Below are 20,491 nucleotides of genomic sequence, written 5' to 3'. Positions count from 1 at the left end.
ACTTCTATGAAGCTACCATTATCTGATACCAGAGCCAGAGAATGACCAGCATCATGAGAACTTGCTGTGGTGGCACATGCCTGTGGTTCCAGCAATTCAGGAGGTGGAGGTGGGAGTTGGAGGCCAGGCTAGCTAGGTGGCCAAAAGCACAAGAACCTCTGAAGAATAACAGTTGTCCATGTAAAATGGTATTGCTAAATATTCTTAGAACGAGGACAGATTTAAATAATTACAGAATCATAACTAAATTTAATATTAATAACATCTAATATTCTGGCTATATTCAGATTCTTCCAATTGTACAAATAATTGTTTTTATTTAACAAATATAGTTGTATATACTTATAGAGTAAATTGTGATTATTTTTCACGTTGTAGAATGAGTGGTGAATAAATTAAGCTAACCAACATGTGTGTCACTTCTCCAATTTGTTATTTTTCCATGGTGAGAACCAGCAATATTTTTGTGGCAGGTATTTCTTTTCTTGGTTCTGGATGTGTAAAGGTCATGTATTGCTTTTAGTTGTCATTTCTTTTGGTCTTTCTTTTTGGTCCTTTCCTTTGTTTGTTTATGTTGGTCCTGGGGCTTGGCAGGGCCAGGGTGCTGTCCTGACCTTTTTTTTTTTTTTTTTTTTGGCCAGTCCTGGGCCTTGGACTCAGGGCCAGAGCACTGTCCCTGGCTTCTTCCCGCTCAAGGCTAGCACTCTGCCACTTGAGCCACAGCGCCGCTTCTGGCCGTTTTCTGTATATGTGGTGCTGGGGAATCGAACCTAGGGCCTCGTGTATCCGAGGCAGCCACTCTTGCCACTAGGCTATATCCCCAGCCCCCCTTTTTTTTTTTTTTTAAACTCAAGGCTAGGCTAGCTCTACCACTTTCAGCTACAACTCCGCTTTGGCTTTTTGATAGTCAGTGGGAAATTATCTGGGTTGGCCTCTCGAATAGTTAGGATTATAGGTGTGAGCCACTGGTGCTCAGCTTGGTCTTACTTAGTTTAGACCAGTCTCTCAAGCCCTCTTTTTTTTTTGCCAGTCCTGGGCCTTGGACTCAGGGCCTGAGCACTGTCCCTGGCTTCTTCCTGCTCAAGGCTAGCACTCTGCCACCTGAGCCAAAGCGCCCCTTCTGGCCGTTTTCCATATATGTGGTGCTGGGGAATCAATCCGAGAGCTTCATGTGTAGGAGGCAAGCGCTCTTGCCACTAGGCCATATTCCCAGCCCTCTCAAGCCCTCTTTTAAGCTTTAAAAAGCTCAGGTTGGTTGTTCTGTATAAAATATCTGAACATCTAGATTGATGTTTATTTTATCAAATTCAGGTTTGATGGGCTGGGATGTAGCTCAGTGGCAAACACTTGCCTAGCAAGTGCAACATCCTGGGTTCGATCCCCAGTACCAAAAAAGAAAAGACAAAAAAAAAAAATACAATTAAAAAAAACCCAACCAAATTCAGGTTGACGGTTTTTGATAGGTATTACCTAGCTGTATTCCTTCCCATTGTACTACCTTAGAAGCCTGATATAGGCTGGGGGGATATGGCCTAGTGGCAAGAATGCTTGCCTCCTATACATGAGGCCCTGGGTTCGATTCCCCAGCACCACATATACAGAAAACGGCCAGAAGTGGCGCTGTGGCTCAAGTGGCAGAGTGCTAGCCTTGAGCAAAAAGAAGCCAGGGACAGTGCTCAGGCCCTGAGTCCAAGCCCCAGGACTGGCCAAAAAAAAAAAAAAATAAATAATAAAAAAAAAAAGAAGCCTGATATATATGAGTTTGTCCCATTCTTGTTGGTATTAGTCAGGTTTGATCACCTCAGTAAGCTGACAGGTAATTATCATTATTCTGTATGATGCTCAGTTTTCTCAGATTTGGCCTGTCTGAACTTCCCCAGGTTTTCTGAAACCATCGTCCCAATGTTTGAACATTTCCTTGCTTGTTATCACACCTTAAGCTCTTCTCCAAGGATCTTTGTTTCTTTTTTATGAAAATAGTGTATTTAGAAATGATGTGTGGATGTGTGTTGATATTGAGAGAGTCATAGCTGCTAGGCCTTTTCAATGTTCAGATTTAGAAAATCATGTATCCATTATGAGTTTAAACTCATATTTAAGAGTTTATTTTTAAAAGTAAATATTGATGTGTCTGGAGCTTCACTTACTTTGTTGGTTATTTAATGAGCTTTTGCCTCTGCTGTTAATACAGTTTTGGGGCAGTGCCGTGACAATGTTGAGCCAAAAAAACTGCCAATTTCTGAAGAGGAGCAGATTTACCCTTGGGACACATGTGCAGCAGTTCATGATGTGAGGCTTTCATTATTACAGCGTTATTTTAAAGATGTAAGTACTATTTTTAAAAAATTGATTACCATTTTTGACTACTAAATCAATTATTTTCCTTTAGAATTTTGTTATATTTTATATTCTCCTACCAAAATGAGTTCCTAACTTCAAACCTTGTAGCTTAATAGGAAAAGAATGTTATGTGACTAGTAGTAAAATGAACATGTTAATAATTTGAAACAACATATGTGGTAAATGTTTTCAATGCTGTTTATTGTGAAGTGTTCACAGTTCACTGAATAATAAGATTAGCATAAAAACTTTTAGAGTATGAATGGTTTATGAAGATTTTTGCCTCCTTTTACTTTCATGTAAAGATAGATAATAGAATTTCATACTTCTAAAATATAAAGGAGGCATAGATTTTTCTTCTCTGAATACTATGACCTTTGTAGATTTTTTCCTATCTTTTTGCATCTAGAAGCACTAGCACTCAGAAGTGTCTTAAAGCTTTAAAGTTAAACTTGTTTGTTAATATGCCAGTATTAACTTTTTAAAATTGTAATATGTTCCAATGAGTAGTGTGCCTGCCCTGAACTCAAATGTCCAACTGCCAAAAACAGAACAAAAAGAAGACATTTTTGTCTTCATGTACTGGGAATATAGCATGTGTGAGGAAATGAGTTTGAATTCCATCATTGAAAAGAAAAAGTATAAAGATTACTCCATTAGTTTTGATTTTTTTTCTGAGGGAATTATCAAATAGGGTTTTATTCTGTTGTAAATTTTTTTTAATATAATAACAGCTTAAAATAAAGTATATTTTGAGTGAGCTATATGAGATGGGTTGTCTTTGTTGATTTCTAAGTAAAGGGTTTTTTAAATTTTTTATTGGCTTGTAAGTTTGGAAGAAGGTAGTGGGATAGATAGAAGACTGAATACTTATTAAATATAAAAAGTAACTGGTTGAGTGAGGATAAAAGCTGGACTATAGTCTACTTCCTTGCTGAACTGAGAAAGTTTCTGAAGGCTTCCAGAGTCTTCTTCTTCTACTTAGAGAGTCATTGTGTGGAGTCAGAGAGTAAACAAAAATAGGGTTTGATTCTGATTCTGCAGTTTCTGACGTGTATGGGCTCTGAAATCCAAACTGGACTAAGCTCTGTTGTGTTTTTGTTAGTAATTTTATTCCTACCTTACTACTTCTGTAAACATATGGCATGTTACCTGGACTGTATTCCTTTTTAGGTTTAGGTTATTTAGTTGGTTTTATAGTCCACCTGGGCTAGCTCATGCTTTCTATATTGTAGATGCTGCCTGGATTTATTACTGGATTACTCTTAAGCATACAATACCAGAAGTTTTTTTTTTTTTTCCCTGCTAGTCATGGTGCTTGAACTCAGGGCCTGGGCATTGTCCCTGAGCTTCTTTTGCTCAAGGCTAGCACTCTACCACTTGAGCCACAACGCCATTTCCAGCTTATTCTATTTATATGGTACTGAGGAATGGAACCCAGGGCTTCATGCATGTTAGGCAAGCACTCTACCACTAAGCCACATCCTCTTCCACACCCCTCAGCTTTTTTTTTTTAATAGCCCAAACAGGCTATATAGGATAGGATAATTGTTAATTGTTAATAGATATTGACTATAGAATTCAGCTGTGTAGATGGTGCTCTCTTGAATACATACATTTACAGAATTGACATAGAAATTTGGTTACGTTAAGACAGTTGTGTTATTCATGGGAGATGTGATATAGTAGAGGCAAGGAAGTTGAACTTTGGAGTCAGGTAGATTTGTACTTGAACTCTGTTACTTATAGCTTAGTGATTTTGGTAAAGTTTTCATTGCTCTTTTATGAAAAAGGATGATATCTATGAGGTTTAAATAAATAATGAAGTTGTACACAGCATAGCATTGAGTAGACATATAATGTGGGAGTAACTTTACAATACTAATCTCTTATTAGTGTTTTCCTGTACTTTTGACCCTAGTAAACTCAAATGGGACTTGTAACAATTATAGACAAGGCATCTAACAATTACATAGATAAATCACTACTATTTTCACTTTTAAAAGCTAGCTACTGGTATTAAAAATGAAGGTTAATTAACATTTTTAATAGTATGGAGTCAGAGAGAACAGCTTATTTAACTGAGGACCAGTCATTCTAAAACGATTTAGTATCCAAATCGGCTTCTATTTCATTCAGCTCTAAAATATAAGCTGAGATGAACAGGCCTCCTGTTGTTTTTCTTATTTGTTACAGTAGGAGCTTACTTACCTGCTGTGTGTTTGATTTGTGCTACTCAACATCTTTAAATCAGCTGAGAAGGAAGGAATTTTGTATTGTGTAATATTTCCAACTTTCAGATCCTCACCAAGAGTCTTGGTTTAATATTGGAACTTGGTTCACTATATTTAAATATCATTTACTCATAACATGCACATTTCTTCCCAATATAAAAATACAGTGGAAAAGTTTGCTCAGATTTTTATGTATGCAGAAACAATGTTATTTGGTAACCTTCAAATATTTCATCATGTAACTGTCACTTTATCAGACCTTGTGCCTAATATTGCTCTGGCCTGCACATTTATTTATTATAGACCTAAAGGGTGAATTCAAAATGCTGTTTGATAAGGTCATATGATAAAAATTTCAGGACCGAGATTTTGAAAAGTCTAATACTTGTTAAGTTGATAAGGGGGTTGGAAACTAATATTGTGGTATGAAGATAAGTGTTGGTGTACTCTTAGTTTTCTGACTTGGTAACTAAATTGATAAGAAATTGCTTAGGCCAGCCTGGACTATAGTATGTTTCCCACATAGCTGGGATAAATGACCATGCCATCATGCCTAGCTTTTTTTTGTTGCGATGGGGTCTTGATAGCTATTTTTTTTATCCAGTTGATTTTGAATTGGTATCTTCCTAATCTCTACCTCCTGAATGGCTGTACAAGCCTGAGCCACCACATTTGACAGACAAGTTTTTGACATAGTGATTGTATGTTATATGAGGGATGTTTATCTGTATATTTCTGGTTGGTAGCCAAGTATATGTATATAACACTTGGGCAAGACACCCAAAATTTCAGCGTAACTAAAATTTTGAATTAAATTCATAAAGAGAATAGTTTTAATGGAAGAGACTAGCGTTGAGTATAGAACTTTGAAGAACTAAAGGGGTTGGTAAAGAAAGAACAGTTTTAAGTGCCTTTTTTTTTTTTTGCCAGTCCTGGGGCTTGAACTCAGGGCCTGAGCACTGTCTCTGGCTTCTTTTTGCTCAAGGCTAGCACTCTATCACTTGAGCCACAGTGCCCCTTCTGGCTTTTTCTTTTTCTTTTCTTTTCTTTTTTTTTTTTGGCCAGTCCTGTGGCTTGGACTCAGGGCCTGAGCACTGTCCCTGACTTCTCTTTGCTCAAGGCTAGCACTCTGCCACTTGAGCCATAGCACCACTTCTGGCCATTTTCTGTATATGTGGTGCTGGGGAATTGAACCCAGGGCCTCATGTATACGAGGCAAGCACTCTTGCCACTAGGCCATATCCCCAGCCCCGGCTTTTTCTATATACATGGTGCTGAGGAATTCACCCCAGAGCTTCATGTATATGAGGCAAGTATTCTACCAAAAGACCATATTCCCAGCCCAAGAACAGTCTTAGTAGGACAAGAAAAACAGAGATGAAAAAAAAAATCAAGAAAGTAGCATTATGGAAGCCTGTGGGAAATAGGCATTTCAAAGAAAGAACTCGTTATATTACAGAGAGATTGGATATAATGCAGGGCATATAAAATAATAAAAAATAATATAGTTTATGCCAAACTTTGATATTGGGATCTTATATTTTATGGTATGGAGAAAGTCTAGTCCATGATATTTATTTCTTTTTATTGTGAGAATAGATACTTGGGAGGCAAAACTTCATTGTGTTCAGAATATAAGGAGATTGCTTAGGGTTGCTTAGCCCTAAGCAAGCTACAAACTTCATATTAGAATGGCATGAAATAGTGCAGAGGTGCATCTGGATTTAATTATGCTTATATGTTTAAAAATGAATCATCTTAGCCAGGCTTGGTGGCTCCTTCCTGTAACCCTAGCACTTGCAAGGCCAGAGGCAGGAGGATCTTGAATTCTAGGCTGTCTGGATTCATAATGAATCAAAGGACAGTCTCTACTTGCATAGTAAGATTCTGTCTGGAAGAAAAAAAAAAGAAAGAAAAAAATTAATTGATTTTTTTTGTTTGTTTTTTTTAAAGAGTTCTTGTCTTTTGGCAGTATCAATTGGCTGGGAAGGAGGTGTTTATGTACAAACCTGTGGCCATACATTACATATAGATTGTCATAAATCATACATGGAATCCTTACGGGTAAGTTGATTGGGAAAATTCTTAAAAGGTATCTATATATTTTATGTTTTAAAATATTTTTCCAACATATACATCCAATTCTACCTCTTCAATCTGAGGACTTTCCATATTTATATTTTAGCAATGCCTTTCAAAGCTAGAATTTAGACTTTGCTACTCAAATTCTGAAATTAATTAAACTTTCATACCCCACTGTATTATTTTGTTATGATGATTCTTTAACCTGTCTTTTTTTTTTTTGCCAGTCTTGGGCCTTGGACTCAGGTCCTAAGCACTGTCCCTGGCTTCTTTTTGCTCAAGGCTAGCACTCTACCACTTGAGCCACAGCACCACTTCTGGCCATTTTCTACATATGTGGTGCTGGGGAATTGAACCCAGGGCTTCATGTCTATGAGGCAAGCACTCTTGCCACTAGGCCATATTCCCAGCCCTAACCTGTCTTATTACTCTCATTAGCATTTTCTTACCTTTTGCACTTTTCCTAGCTCATTAGCTTTTTTTTTTTTGCTTAAAAATTTTTTATTATCTTTAAGTAGTTGTACAAAGGATTTGCCATTTAACAAAGCAGTTCATAAATACAATATACCTTGATCAGTGTCACCCCTTTCAGCCTTCTCACCCATCCCTGCCCAGCACACTCCTTTTCTCACTCTTAATTTTGTAAGATATACATTGGATTCTTGACTGCATTCTTCTCTTTTTCATTTGTTTACCTCTTTCATTAGCTTTTTCTTAATCTCACTTCTTTGTACTTGTTTTACCTTTATTCCCACTTACTTTGTCTTCTTCCTTTGATTTTAAATAGTCAGCTCCTGCTAGAAAAATCACAAAACTCAGTGAACTGTTACCATCACAAATCTCTGATTTTCCATCTAACATTAACTTAGACTAGCTAGGGCTATGAGCTAGAAATATAATTACTGATTCATGTACCTGGTTTGATTAATTCCCAGCCCTTTTGTTCTTAGTAATAATTCCACACATTTACCTCCTTGATCCCAGACTCTTCTTAAACCCAGGGACTTCTCTCAGCAGATCCTATGTTTTGTGCCAATAAGAAAATGGTATCTCTTTGCCACACACTCTTAGTGTCCTACTTGGCTTCCCCGCCCCCTTTTTCATTTCCTAATAAATGACTGCATTTTATTCCATTATTTTCTTTTTTTTTTTCTTGGAGATAATATTCCTTCTTTCAGAAATAACTATTCTGTTTATGATATGGAATTCTTTTTTTCTCCAACATTTCAAAGGCCTTAATTGATCAATATGTTCCCTCTTTTTCTTCTGTATCTTATTTCTTGCTGCCTCTTCTGTTCCTTCTGAGTTCATAAAGACATCCAAATCTATCTTTTTCAAAATTCCTGTGTAGCTAACGTTTTTTTCTCTTTTCATTTCAGCTTTTTAAAGACACATCTCTAAATGAAGGTCTCCTCTATTCTCCTAACTCAGAAACATTTCTCTTTTTTTCCTTTTTGTTCCTTCTCACATGCTGTTTGTCATTAACCATAATTCTTTTGATTGTGCCTCGTGAATGTCACTTTGGCTGTATATTGCCTTCATTATTTCCACTGCTGCCTTTGTGTGTATGCCTTCATTTTTTCTCTTGACCACTGCAGTTGCTTTCTTATTTAAGTGAATTTTATATTCATTTCTAGTCTAATTTATGTATGACATTGATTTTTCTCAATGTAAATCTGATATTATTGTATGAGTTGGCATAAAAACACTTTGCCCTTTATAGGAAAAATTCACTCTTCTTTGAGTGGCATACAGATACTTTATGATCTGGCCTTACTTTTTGCTTTGTCTACATATTCTTTTACTTGATTGTTAATAAGCTAGTTAATAGCTTCTAAAGCAGAATATGTATTTTCATACTTTATAATTAGCTGTTGATTCAGCAAATATTTGTTCACTATCTGCAGTGTGACAGATACTGTGATAGGTATTAAGGATATAATAGTGAATACAACAGAGACTCTCCTCAAAGAGTTACTATGTATTTAGTGGGCAAAGTGTGGGAAATGTTTTGATGTAAAAAACATAGTTTTATTGGAGTATTTGATACATTATGTACTTGAGTGATGTTATATACCCCGGAGACATAATTAAGGGGCCAGACTACCAAGAGCCATGTTGTCCAGGTAAGAAATTTATATTTTATATAACTTTCTTAGATAAATTCATTAAACAGTATTTTTTTGTAAATATTTTTAAAATTGCTATTGTAATGATGATGTACAGAGGGGTTACAGTTACACAAGCAAGTAAAGAATACATTTCTTTTTGGAAAATGTCACCCCTCCCCTCATCCTCTCCCCATTAAATATTCTTAAGTAGAGATATTGTTCAGAAAGAACATTGTGACAATTAAATATCAGTGGGATGATAAGGTATTAAGGAATGTGGTGATATCGTTTAGGAAATAAGAGGATGGTAGCTTGGTATTGGGTATGACCAAGGGGATATAGAGAGTGTATAGATTTGAAATATTTTTAGAAGGGTGGTATTCTGGACTTGGTGAGTAATTATTTATAGAGAATGAGGGGAAGGAAGAAATTAAGATGAGAGAGGGTGGTAATCACTGAAAAGATTTTATTTGGAATAGCAAAGTTTTACATTAGGTGTTAAGCACACTTAGTTATAGAGCAGTATGTTTAGGAGGTTAGCTAGGACAGATTAGCAGAGAAGGTAAAAAGAATAAAGTGCATGGGAAAGACTGATGGAATTTATAAGTATTTATGGAGAGCAAAGGTTTTAAAGTATCCAAGAAAACTTCAGGAAAGAACCTAGTTTCAGTTATAGAAAGGAAGAGGATTTTATTAGGTTTTGGAGTTAAGACTTTGAGAAAGTTCTTCATAGAATATTATACACTAGAAGGGCTCAGTCTCATACTTCCACATAGATATCATGTCTTATATTCTCTTCTTGTGTTGTAAAACTATTCTTTTCCTTCATTTTTATTGTCACCCCAGCCCACCTTACTGAAAACTAGTGCCTAGATCTATTCATCACTCCAAATTTTTCACATCTCCCTATATGTCATTGTTTCTAGTCATTACTACTGTCATACCTTGTTCCTTGAGCTCCTTGACTTCATCAACTCCTATGGCTTTGACATCCCCTGTTACAGTGACTTCTACCCATATTAAATTTGTTCCATATATGAAATATGAAATTCAAACATCTTATATTCTTTAAGCTCTTACCTCTTTTATTCCCTTTTTCCCCCATAGGAACTAAGTTACTTCTTACCCAATAGCAGCTTCCTTGTACTTTTAAGTATATCTTAGAAACTTAGCTTGTAACTCTCCCTTTCTGTAAAGCCTTCTATGTTACATTTACCATACTATATTTTATTAATACTTTCTAAATTCTGAGTAGCTTTAGATAATACATCTTGAATCTTTATGCTAGCACCCACCACAGCATTTGATATATAGTGGGAGCTATATTTATAGATTAGATTTACGAAGATATGATATCTTTAAGGCCTTAAAAATGAATGTCAGTTTTTGTTGTTATTGTTTGTGTGGGTCCTGGGGCTTGAACTCAGGGCCTGGGTGCTGTACCTAAGCTTTTCTTTTCCTTTTTTGCTCAGGGCTTAGCACTCAACTACTTGAGCCACAGCTTCACTTCTGGTCTCTTTTCTTCCTTTTCCCCTCTCCCTCCCTTTCCTCCCTCCTTCCTTTTCCTCCCTCCCTCCCTTTTCTCCCTCCCTCCCTCCCTCCCTCCCTTCCTCCCTCCCTCCCTCTCTCCCTCCCTCCCTCCCTCTTCGTTTTTGGTTATTTGAAGATCACAGACTGTCTTACCCAGGCTGGCTTTGAACTGTGATACTCATCTTCATGAGGAGTAGAATTGCATTCAGGCACAGAACACTGGTGCCTAGCTGTCAATTTATTTTAAATGATTAGCTGTTGAAAATCATGGTTAGGTAGTTGTACAAGGGGTTGCAATTCAATGTGTCAGTTTGAGTACAGAACATCTTGGTTATTCTCCCCCGTCTCTCCAAATTAATGTCAAAACTGAAAAGTAGTAGAATTCAGTTCTGTTTTTAAATGAGTATTAAGTCATTTGTATAGTCACTTATGTTCAGCAGTTAACACAGCTAAGATTTTAAAACTGATTTTGTAATAGTTATACAAAGGTGTTTCAGTTTATATGTTTATAAAAGTGTACAGTGAATCTTGATTAGAATTAGTACTTCCCTCAACCATCCCTCTCCCACTTTTCTCTTCTTGACCTATCTCATCAAGTCTCCTAGTTCCATTTTCATGTATATGCTTAGAGTATTAAGACTATTATCCATCATTCCTCTTTCCTAAGATAATTTTTAGATTTTATTACTTTTTACAATGATCCATCCTAGATCAAAGAACATGAAATCTGGGATAATCTTCCCAATCGTCCCTTTATAGACTATGGAAACAGGCATGTTAAGGAAGAAAAACTGGTATCTTATAATGTGGATTGTGGTTTGAGTTATTTATATTTTAAAAAATTTATTATTCCTGGGGGAGGGAGGAAGGGGGAATGAGGGAGGAGGTAACAAAAGTATAAGAAATGTACCCAAGACCTAACATATGAAACTGTAACCTCTCTGTATATCACTTTGACAATAAATAAGAAGAAAAAAAAAGAAATACAAAAAATTTATTATTTCTAAAAATGTTTAAATTGCTATTATAAAGGTGATGAACACAGGGGTCACACTTACATAAGTCAGGTAAAGAGTACATTTCTTTTTGGATAATGTCACCTCTTCCCTCATTCTCTCAAAGTTGATACTCATTTCTTTGGTAAGGGCAAGTGTTACATAATTGCTATAGTGTATGAAGGAACTTAGTAAACTTTAGAGTTAAACTAGAGATTGTGTTAATGACATTTTAAGATACCTACTTTAGCTGAGTGGAAGTGGAGCTATGGCTCAAAGTGGTAGAGCACTGGCCTTGAGCACAAAAGCTCAGGGACAGTGAGTGTCCAGGCCCCTACCCGCCGCTCCCAAAAGATACCTTTCTTTGTAAAGTTCATTAATTTACTATGAAATATGGCCCCGTAATTGTTGTTGTCTTTAAATGTGTGTCATTTGTTTTTTGTTTTTTAGAATGACCAGGTTCTTCAGGGCTTCTCAGTGGACAAAGGAGAATTTACATGTCCGCTCTGTAGGCAGTTCGCAAACAGTGTTCTTCCTTGTTATCCTGGAAGCAATATGGAAAATAGTCTTTGGCAACGTCCTAGTAACAAAAGCATAGAAGATCTCATAAAGGAAGTGGAAGAGCTGCAAGGACGGCCGGGAGCTTTCCCAGTAAGCATCAGTGTAAGACAGAAATATCCTGGTTAATTTAGCTCTGCTTTTCAGCTCTATCTATCTATCTATCTATCTATCTATCTATCTATCTATCTATCTATCTATCTCAGTTTCTAAATTAATCTGAACCTTTGTACATTTAATAGAAAATTGCTTCTCAAGGTCTTTAGTCTTCTATTTGTGATTATAATTGGAAACAAGCACGAAAGTAATAGAAATGATTATCAAAGGATATTCTTTTTTGTGGGGAGGGGGTCAGTCCTGAGGCTTGAACTCAGGGCCCGGGCACTGTCTCTGAACTTCTTTTCCTCAAGTCTAGCACTTTATCACTTGAGCCACAGCACCACTTCCAGCCTTTCCTGTTTATGTGGTACTGAGGAATTGAACCTAGGGCTTTGTGCTTGCAAGGCAAGCACTCTACTACTAAGCCACATTCCCAGCCGTAATATTTTTCTTTACTCATTTTAATGTACTCTCTTTCTAATCATGAACTATTGTAACCTTAAATGTGGATAGGTTCTTTTTAAATCTTGAAATGTTTAAGAATTAAGCAAATCAGACTATATACAGAGATGAGTGTTGCTTATCAATGCAGGATACATTCTGAAAACTGTTACTAGATGATTTTGTCATTGAGTGAACCTCATAGAGTATATTTACACAAACTCAATGACTATGGTGTCATTACACAATCTAATCATAAGGGACCACCATATATGGCATATATGTGGCCCATCATTGTCTGAAATGTTAGGTAGTATATGACTACAGGTAAAACACAAGATTGTCATTTAAAAATATTCCTAGTTGTTGTATAAAGATTAAGAAAATACACTTATACTATATGTATTTGTTAGGGAAAGTAGTATATTACCGTTCAGAGAAAATATTATGTGCCATTTATCACATGCCAGTCTACTTTGCTGTTTGGTGTAAATGAACCCATCTTTTATCCCAGCTGACAGGACTTAAGTTCCCAGAATATCTTAGCTTCATTATGGATTTATGATATGGTCTCTAAGACAAGTAGTAATTGTGGCTGTTTTGTGTAATAAGTTTATGAAAACTATAGATCCTTGATTTTGAAATCTACATATTAAACCAATGCAGAAAGATTAATTTCCTGGTAGTTTGTTTTCTCAAGTGACCACTTTATTTTACTTTAAAATTATCTGTAAGTAGTTGTACAAAGGAGTTTCAATTCAACATGTCAGTATAGTAATGCATCTTTGTGTGTGTGCGTGCGTGCGTGTGTGCGTGCGTGCTGGTTTTGAGACTTGAACTCTGGGCTTGGGCTCTGTCTCTGAGCTTTTGTGCTCAAACCTACTGCTCTACCATTTGAGCTATAGCTCCACTTCCACCTTTTGGGGATTAATTGATGGTAAGAATCTCACAGACTTTTCCTGACTGATCTGGTTTGAATTGTGATCCTCAGATCTCAGCCTGAGTAGCTAGGATTATAAGTGTGAGCCACCAGTGCCTGGCTGTATTTCTTTTTGAAAACCAAACATAAAGCCAAGTTTTTTTTTTAAATAAACTTGAAGACTTTTAAATTATTTTACTGTATTAACTAATTGCCTTAGAATAAGGTTAGTGTGGTTAATTTATAAGTGGATTATAGTATTATTAATCACAACATAGAATAACATGAGAAAGAACTTGTTAAAAATTGTTTTCTCTTTTTGCACTGATACATTAATGTTACTTCTATTTTAACTTTTGTCATCATTTCCTAGTTTTCTTATGACAGATATTCTAGTCTTAGGATGTTATTAAGGAAAATGAATGTAAGCTTTCTATGCATTTTTTAATAGTCAGAAACCAACTTAAGTAAAGAAATGGAATCTGTAATGAAAGATATAAAAAATACCACCCAGAAGAAATACAGAGACTACAGCAAGACCCCAGGCTCGCCAGACAATGATTTTCTGTTTATGTACTCTGTTGCTAGGTAAGTATATGTAGTCTATACTTTCGCATTTACTATTAATTGTTCATTTTATTGTTTAGTAAACTTTTATTTATTTGAAGAAAAAATGTGTACATTTAGTACTGGTTGAAATATAGAAGAACCTCCCAGAAGGAGTATTAATGTGTACTTTTATTTTCTGAGGAGTTTTTAAATTTAAATTTATGTGAATGGACTATTTGAAAGTGTTATTAAGCATTATAGAGTATGTATTGAAGTGTATATTCTTAATATTTGGGGACATACTACTTCTTAGCATGTGAGTGTTATATATGATGAAGACCTTCAAAAGTGATAATTAATAGTACTGAAAACTAAAATGTTATATGCTATACTTTTTTGTGTGTGTGTTTTTGTTTTTGTCAGTCCTGGGGCTTGGACTCAGGGCCTGAGCACTGTCCCTGGCTTCTTTTTGCTGAAGGCTAATGCTCTACCTCTTGAGCTACCGCACCACTTTCTGTATATCTGGTGCTGAGGAATTGAACCCAGGGCTTTGTGCATGCCTAGGCAAGCACTCTTACTGCTAAGCCACATTCCCAGTCCGCTATACTTTTTAAATTTACAAAAAAACAAGAATGATAAGAAGTGGAACTTATTTCTTTGTTGTTTGCTTTACTCTTATGAAAGATGTAATGATATTCTAGAGAGTGGCAGGTGGTTTAGGAAGACAGATAAGGAGTAAGCAATAGTCTAAGTAGTCTAAGCTGTTAGCAGTGAGTAGAAAGATCAAGGTAGCAGGATGTATCTTACTATTCAGATTAGGAAGGATTTTTCTAATTGATTGAGTAGCTGTTTAAAGCTAAGCAATAAATATAGATAGGCATTTTAGAGAACTTAATTGAGTGAAAATGGAAAGCCATAAAGAAGTAAGTAAGGGAGATGTGCACACAGGTTAAAACTTTTAAACACATTCTGAACACACTTAGTAGGCCCTTGTATGGCTTTAGGATCATATTTCATGTTTAGTCCAAGTAGAACAGTAGTATTAATATTTAGAGGGTTTCTATAATTGGAAGTCACGTAGTAAATTAGTGGTAGAGTGGAGTATAACTCATCTCTTGAGTCAAGATTTAGTTTTTTGTTTTGCTTTAATTACTATCTTTTTGTTGTTATTGTTGTTGTTGGCTGGGGCTTGAACTTGGGGCCTGGGTACTATTCCTGAGCTCTTTTTGCTCAAGTCTAGCACTCTACCACTTTGACCCACAGTGTCATTTCTGGTTTTCTGTTGGTTAATTGGAGATAAGAGTCTCAGGGACTTTTCCTGCCGTAGCTAGCTTTGAACTGAGGTACAAATAATCCTGGGTTATAAATTGATATGAAAGGTACTAAGAGATTAGAAAGCTACTTTTTAATTTGCTTATTCCTAGACAGCTGTAATTTTGTTTGTGTATGTTTGTGTGTGCCTGCGTTTCTTTATGTGTTACTGAGGTTGGAACTCAGGGCCTTGTACTTGCTAGACAGGTACTCTGTACTGCCAGGCAGTGTCCCCAGCCCTGTTTTGCTCTGATATCTGACAGAAGGTCTTGTTTCCTGCATAGGCATGTATCTGGACTATGATTACCTCTAGGCCTCTTCCTGGATTGACAGGTGTGTTGTCAGCATACCAGTCTTCTTCCACTGAGATAGAGTCTTGAGAATTTTTCTGCCTTGGCTGGCCTGGAATGATGATCCCTTTGATATTAGTTTCTCATAGGATGACAAGCACATTTCAACTTGGTTGAGAAGTCATTTCATGAACTTTTCTGCTCTACTTGGCTTCAGACTATGATCCTCTTGTTCTCATTCTCCTAAGTAGCTACAGTTACAGATGTGAGCCACTTGTGCCTGGCTGTGATTTTTTTTTTTTTTTGGCCAGTCCTGGGGCCTTGGACTCGGCCTGAGCACTGTCCCTGGCTTCTTTTTGCTCAAGGCTAGCACTCTGCCACTTGAGCCACAGCGCCACTTCTGGCCGTTTTCTATATATGTGGTGCTGGGGAATTGAACCCAGGCTTCATGTATAGGAGGCAAGCACTCTTCACTAGGCCATATTCCCAGCCCCCTGCGCTGCTTTTTTTTTTTTTTTTTTTGCCTAGAATTTCTTTGGCTATCCTAGAGGTCTTTCGTTGTTCCATATAAATTTATGGGTTGTTTTATCTATTTCAGTAAAGAATGTACCTGGGATTTTGATGGGGATTGCATTGAATTTGTAACATTTTGGGCGATATGGCCATTTTCACTATATTGATTCTGCCTACCCGTGAGCATGGGAGGTCTTTCCATTTCCTGGTGTCCTCTTTTAATCTAGAGTGTTTTGAGAGAAGATATAATATTTTGTGTGTGTGTGTGTGTGTGTGTGTTGTGTGTTGTGTGTGTTGTGTGTGTTGTGTGTGTTGTGTGTTGGTCTTGTGGCTGGCTTGAACTCGGGCCTGGTTGCTGTCCCTGATAAAGGCCAGTCCTCTACCACTTGGGGCACAACTCTACTTCCAACTCGAATTCTTTTTAGGTGGTTAATTGGAGATAAGGGTCACATGGTCTTAACCTGTAGTATGGCAAATCAAACAATGTATGTTTCAGTCTCTTGTTTCCTGCTTTAAACATATAACTAACATGAGATAACTGTCTTTGATAATAAAAAGACACCTTTTGGATCAATATTTTTTATTTTCTTTGTCACAGAAAAGGGACAGATGTCAAATGCTATACCATGCTATACAGATGTCAAATGCTGCTTATACTTATAGGTAAAGAAACAGAAAATATACTACCCTTATGTTTTTCTGATCTCTGTCAGTAAGACAATGATTCTGAAAATGAAAGTGTAACACTTCTTGTCCTTTGGAATTAACCAGGATATTGAAACATTTTCTCAGTGAGGTTACAGTGCCCCAAGTTTTAGCTAGTTGTTAACAAAGAAAAATTAGTGTCAAATATTAAGACATGAATTGAAGAGGAAAAGTGTGTTTTAACCTACTTAAATAAGTTATAACTTTCTTAAGACCGTATACTATGTCATTTTTTATGTCCAACATGTAAATTATTTTATAAATTCTATGGTTACAAAAATAATTATTTCTGAAAGATTGACATTAAAATGGCAGTTTAAACATTTAAGTAAAATAGTTAGCGTAATAAACACTTGAAATCATTAAACTTTTGTATGAAATGTACTGATTCTTTTTCTCTTTTTTGTTAGCATATATTAATTATACAAAGTGGTTTCATTTGTAGTATTTCTGTATGTGCATATAATGTTTTTTAAAAGTTTACCCCTCCCATTACTCTTTCTTTCCTCCATCTTTCAAAACATTTTAATTGGCTTCATTATTCTGTTTTCATATATGCATATGAAATATTTCATTCATATTTATCCTCTCTCACTCCTCTCCTTTTATTCTCCCCAATCCAGTTGGTTCCCACCCTTAAAGAATCCCCATTTTACACTCCTGTTAATTTTCTTTCTTGCTTCCTGTCCTGTCCTGTACTTCCGGTCTCCATTCATTTGAAAGAGGTTTAATAATTTAACAGGATGGGGCTGGGGATATGGCCTAGTGGCAAGAGTGCCTGCCTCGGATACACGAGGCCCTAGGTTCGATTCCCCAGCACCACATATACAGAAAACGGCCAGAAGCGGCGCTGTGGCTCAAGTGGCAGAGTGCTAGCCTTGAGCGGGAAGAAGCCAGGGACAGTGCTCAGGCCCTGAGTCCAAGGCCCAGGACTGGCCAAAAAAAAAAAAAAAAAAATAATTTAACAGGATGGTTTAAAGTTCTATTTTCCTGAAAGCCAGGTAATAAGTTCCTCCTCTTCCTCTTCTCCCTCCCTCCTTCCTTCCATCTCTCCCTCCTTCCCTCTTCCTCCTTTTTATTTATTTATATCTTTATTGTAAAGGTGACAGGGTTTACAATTACATAAGTAAGATAATGAGTACATTTCTTTTTTTTTTTTTTTTGGCCAGTCCTGGGGCTTGGACTCAGGGCCTGAGCACTGTCCCTGGCTTCTTTTTGCTCAAGGCTAGCACTCTCCCCCTTCAGCCACAGCGCCACTTCTGGCCATTTTCTGCATATGTGGTGCTGGGGAATTGAACCCAGGGCCTCATGTATACAAGGCAAGCACTCTTGCCACTAGGCCATATCCCCAGCCCATGAGTACATTTCTTTTTAAACACTGTTACCCCCTCCATATTTTCTCCTGCTTAGCTCTCCTTTCTCCCCTCCCCAAAGTTCTGTAGTTCATTTCCAACATAGTGTCATCTTCTTCCTCTTTAAATGTATGTATTTGGGATTGAACTCATTGCTTGGGTATTATCCCTTAGCCTTTTCATTCAAAGCTAACACTTTACCACTTGAATCATAGCTCTACCTTTGGCTGTTTGGTGGTTAATTGGAGATAAGATTTTCATGGACTTTGCTTTGCATTGTGTGTATATAACTCATTTTATTTGTCGATTCATCAGTGGATGGACACCTAAGATGATTCTGTAGTTTCAATATTGTGAATAGTGTGGTATATACTATATATGTGTGCAAGTACACTGGCATTTGAACTTAGAGCCGCATACTCGGTTTGCTTGCTCTGTTGACTCTCTACTATTTGAGACATGCTTGTAGCCCTGCTTTTTAATGGTGTTTTTGGAAATGTGGAGTAGTTGGATTTTGGAGAAATTATATTTTTTTCGTTTTTTTCTCCCTCATGTCTTGTTTGTACCTGGTGATTTAACCTTTATGTCCAAGTGGAAGTTTGTTTTTTAATGTTGAAAATGTTCAGATATACTCCAAGATTCAGTTTTATCTATAAATCTGAATTTACTGCAAGATCATGCTAATGTATGTTTTAAGAAATACAGTTTGCTTAAAGTTAGATGTAGTGGCACATGCCTGTAATCATAGCACTCAGGAGGCAGAGACAAGAGGATTTTGAATTCATGAACAGCTTGGACTACAGAGTAAGACTTTTCAATTAAAACACAAAACAAGACTAAAAACAAATTTTTTTTGAAAAACTACATATCAGCCAACATATTTTAATTTCGTAAATGTTAGTAATATATGAAAATCCTCTCTAAAATGACCAACAAGATAGATGATTTTAAATTAACCTTTTGCTAAAGGTTAATTAAGAATATCAGAACAGCTGGGTACCGGTGGCTTACACTTGTAATCCTAGCTACATAGGAGCCTGAGATCTGAGGATTATGGTTCAAAACTAGCCCAAGTAGGAAAGTCTGTGAGACTCTTATCTCCAATTAACTGCCCAAAATGCTAGAAATAGAGTTGTGGCTCAAGTAGTAGAGTGTTAACATTGAGCAAAAGAAGCTCAGGGACAGCAACTTAGGCCTTGAGTTCAAGCCCCAGGATGAGGGAGGAGGGGAGAGTATCTGAACAGCCAAGCCTCCATTCTAAAGTTTCAATGGTGAAGTTATCTATATTTCCTAGGTTGGTAAATCCAACAACATAATCTTGTGTCTTCTCATCTTCTACCACTGCTAGAGTTAGAATGACTTTGACATATAGTCTCTCAAAAAGAAAAGGTGCCTTTTCCACAGTCACCTTCAAAAATTGGCCTCAAGATGTTTCTTGGACAGTATCACCAAATGTCTAGTATTTTACACCTGGATGTAGTGTCTTTGTAGAAAAAAGTCTTGAAAAAAAGTCTGTGTCAGCTACAGGTTTGGTGCTTTGTTTCTGCCCTGATTCTCAAGTGAACTACTGGACCCATTACTACTAGACTTCTCATGTGCTTGAGTTTCTTTGTGAAATCACATCAGACCCTATTCCTCTTCTCAACCACCTTTTGTGACCTTTCTCATCCAGCACTGGAGATTGTACCAAAACTCTATGAATCATGACTGATCCTTGTTTTCTAACCCACAGAATGTTTCATTCCCAAACAATAGACTATTTCTCAAGATAGACTTTATCTTGCTATGAACTTCTTAGTAAAGGGAACAGTAAAATTTCTCTCTTTTGACAAGTCACTGGCCCACAGTGATTTGTGGAAAGTTGGGCTTATCTTGCAGCTCCAATTATGAGATTGTCACTGGGCCATCTGGTTTTCCTTTCTGTGGAGCTAGCTGCTTTCCTCTTGCCTCTTTTTCTTTGTGCTTCTTTACTTGCCTTCCAATTTCTTTATGATTCACGATCTTCTTTTGCTGTTGAGAATATAGTATGTCACTTCTGAGTTAAAACAGTAAATATTTATAAAACAGTGAATGCTAATAATCTCAGACTTACTGATTCTTAAGCATATATATATATATATATATATGATGAGGCCTGTTAGATTTGTTTGTAATTGGTATTAGTAATTTGAAATACAGTCCTATTTTTTCAGAGTTGAATTTCTCTAAGCTGTAAAACTTTGTATTTGCTCTTCAGAGAAGTTAACATTTTTGATATTTAGAAAGAGAATATTTTTGATAGACCTTTTTTTTTTTTTTTTTTGGGTCAGTCCTGGGCCTTGGACTCAGGCAGGGCCTGAGCACCTTCCCTGGCTTCTTCCCGCTCAAGGCTAGCACTCTGCCACCTGAGCCACAGCGCCCCTTCTGGCCGTTTTCCATGTATGTGGTGCTGGGGAATCGAACCGTGAGCTTCATGTATAGGA

At 36.7% G+C, this 20,491-nt stretch overlaps 1 protein-coding gene and 1 long non-coding RNA gene across 2 annotated transcripts in view; both read left to right on the top strand.

The window, feature by feature from the left end:
* The window catches only part of Ubr3 (ubiquitin protein ligase E3 component n-recognin 3), a 155,140-nt gene that overhangs the window by 100,893 nt on the left and 33,756 nt on the right, over positions 1-20,491 (top strand). Inside the window, exons 25-28 of the mRNA XM_048345753.1 lie at positions 2,192-2,325; positions 6,528-6,638; positions 11,743-11,955; positions 13,761-13,897. Coding sequence (XP_048201710.1) covers positions 2,192-2,325; positions 6,528-6,638; positions 11,743-11,955; positions 13,761-13,897 — 595 coding nt within the window. The remainder of the gene's footprint in view (positions 1-2,191; positions 2,326-6,527; positions 6,639-11,742; positions 11,956-13,760; positions 13,898-20,491) is intronic.
* On the top strand, positions 896-1,515 carry LOC125350573. Its single transcript, XR_007210769.1, has 3 exons — positions 896-1,000; positions 1,214-1,311; positions 1,446-1,515. It is a non-coding gene; the product is annotated as an uncharacterized LOC125350573 (long non-coding RNA).

The sequence above is a fragment of the Perognathus longimembris genome, chromosome 4 (genome assembly GCF_023159225.1).
Source record: "Perognathus longimembris pacificus isolate PPM17 chromosome 4, ASM2315922v1, whole genome shotgun sequence".
NCBI lineage: Eukaryota > Metazoa > Chordata > Mammalia > Rodentia > Heteromyidae > Perognathus > Perognathus longimembris.
The sequence above is the reverse complement of the archived record's forward strand: the minus strand, read 5'-3'. Positions and strand labels throughout refer to the sequence as shown.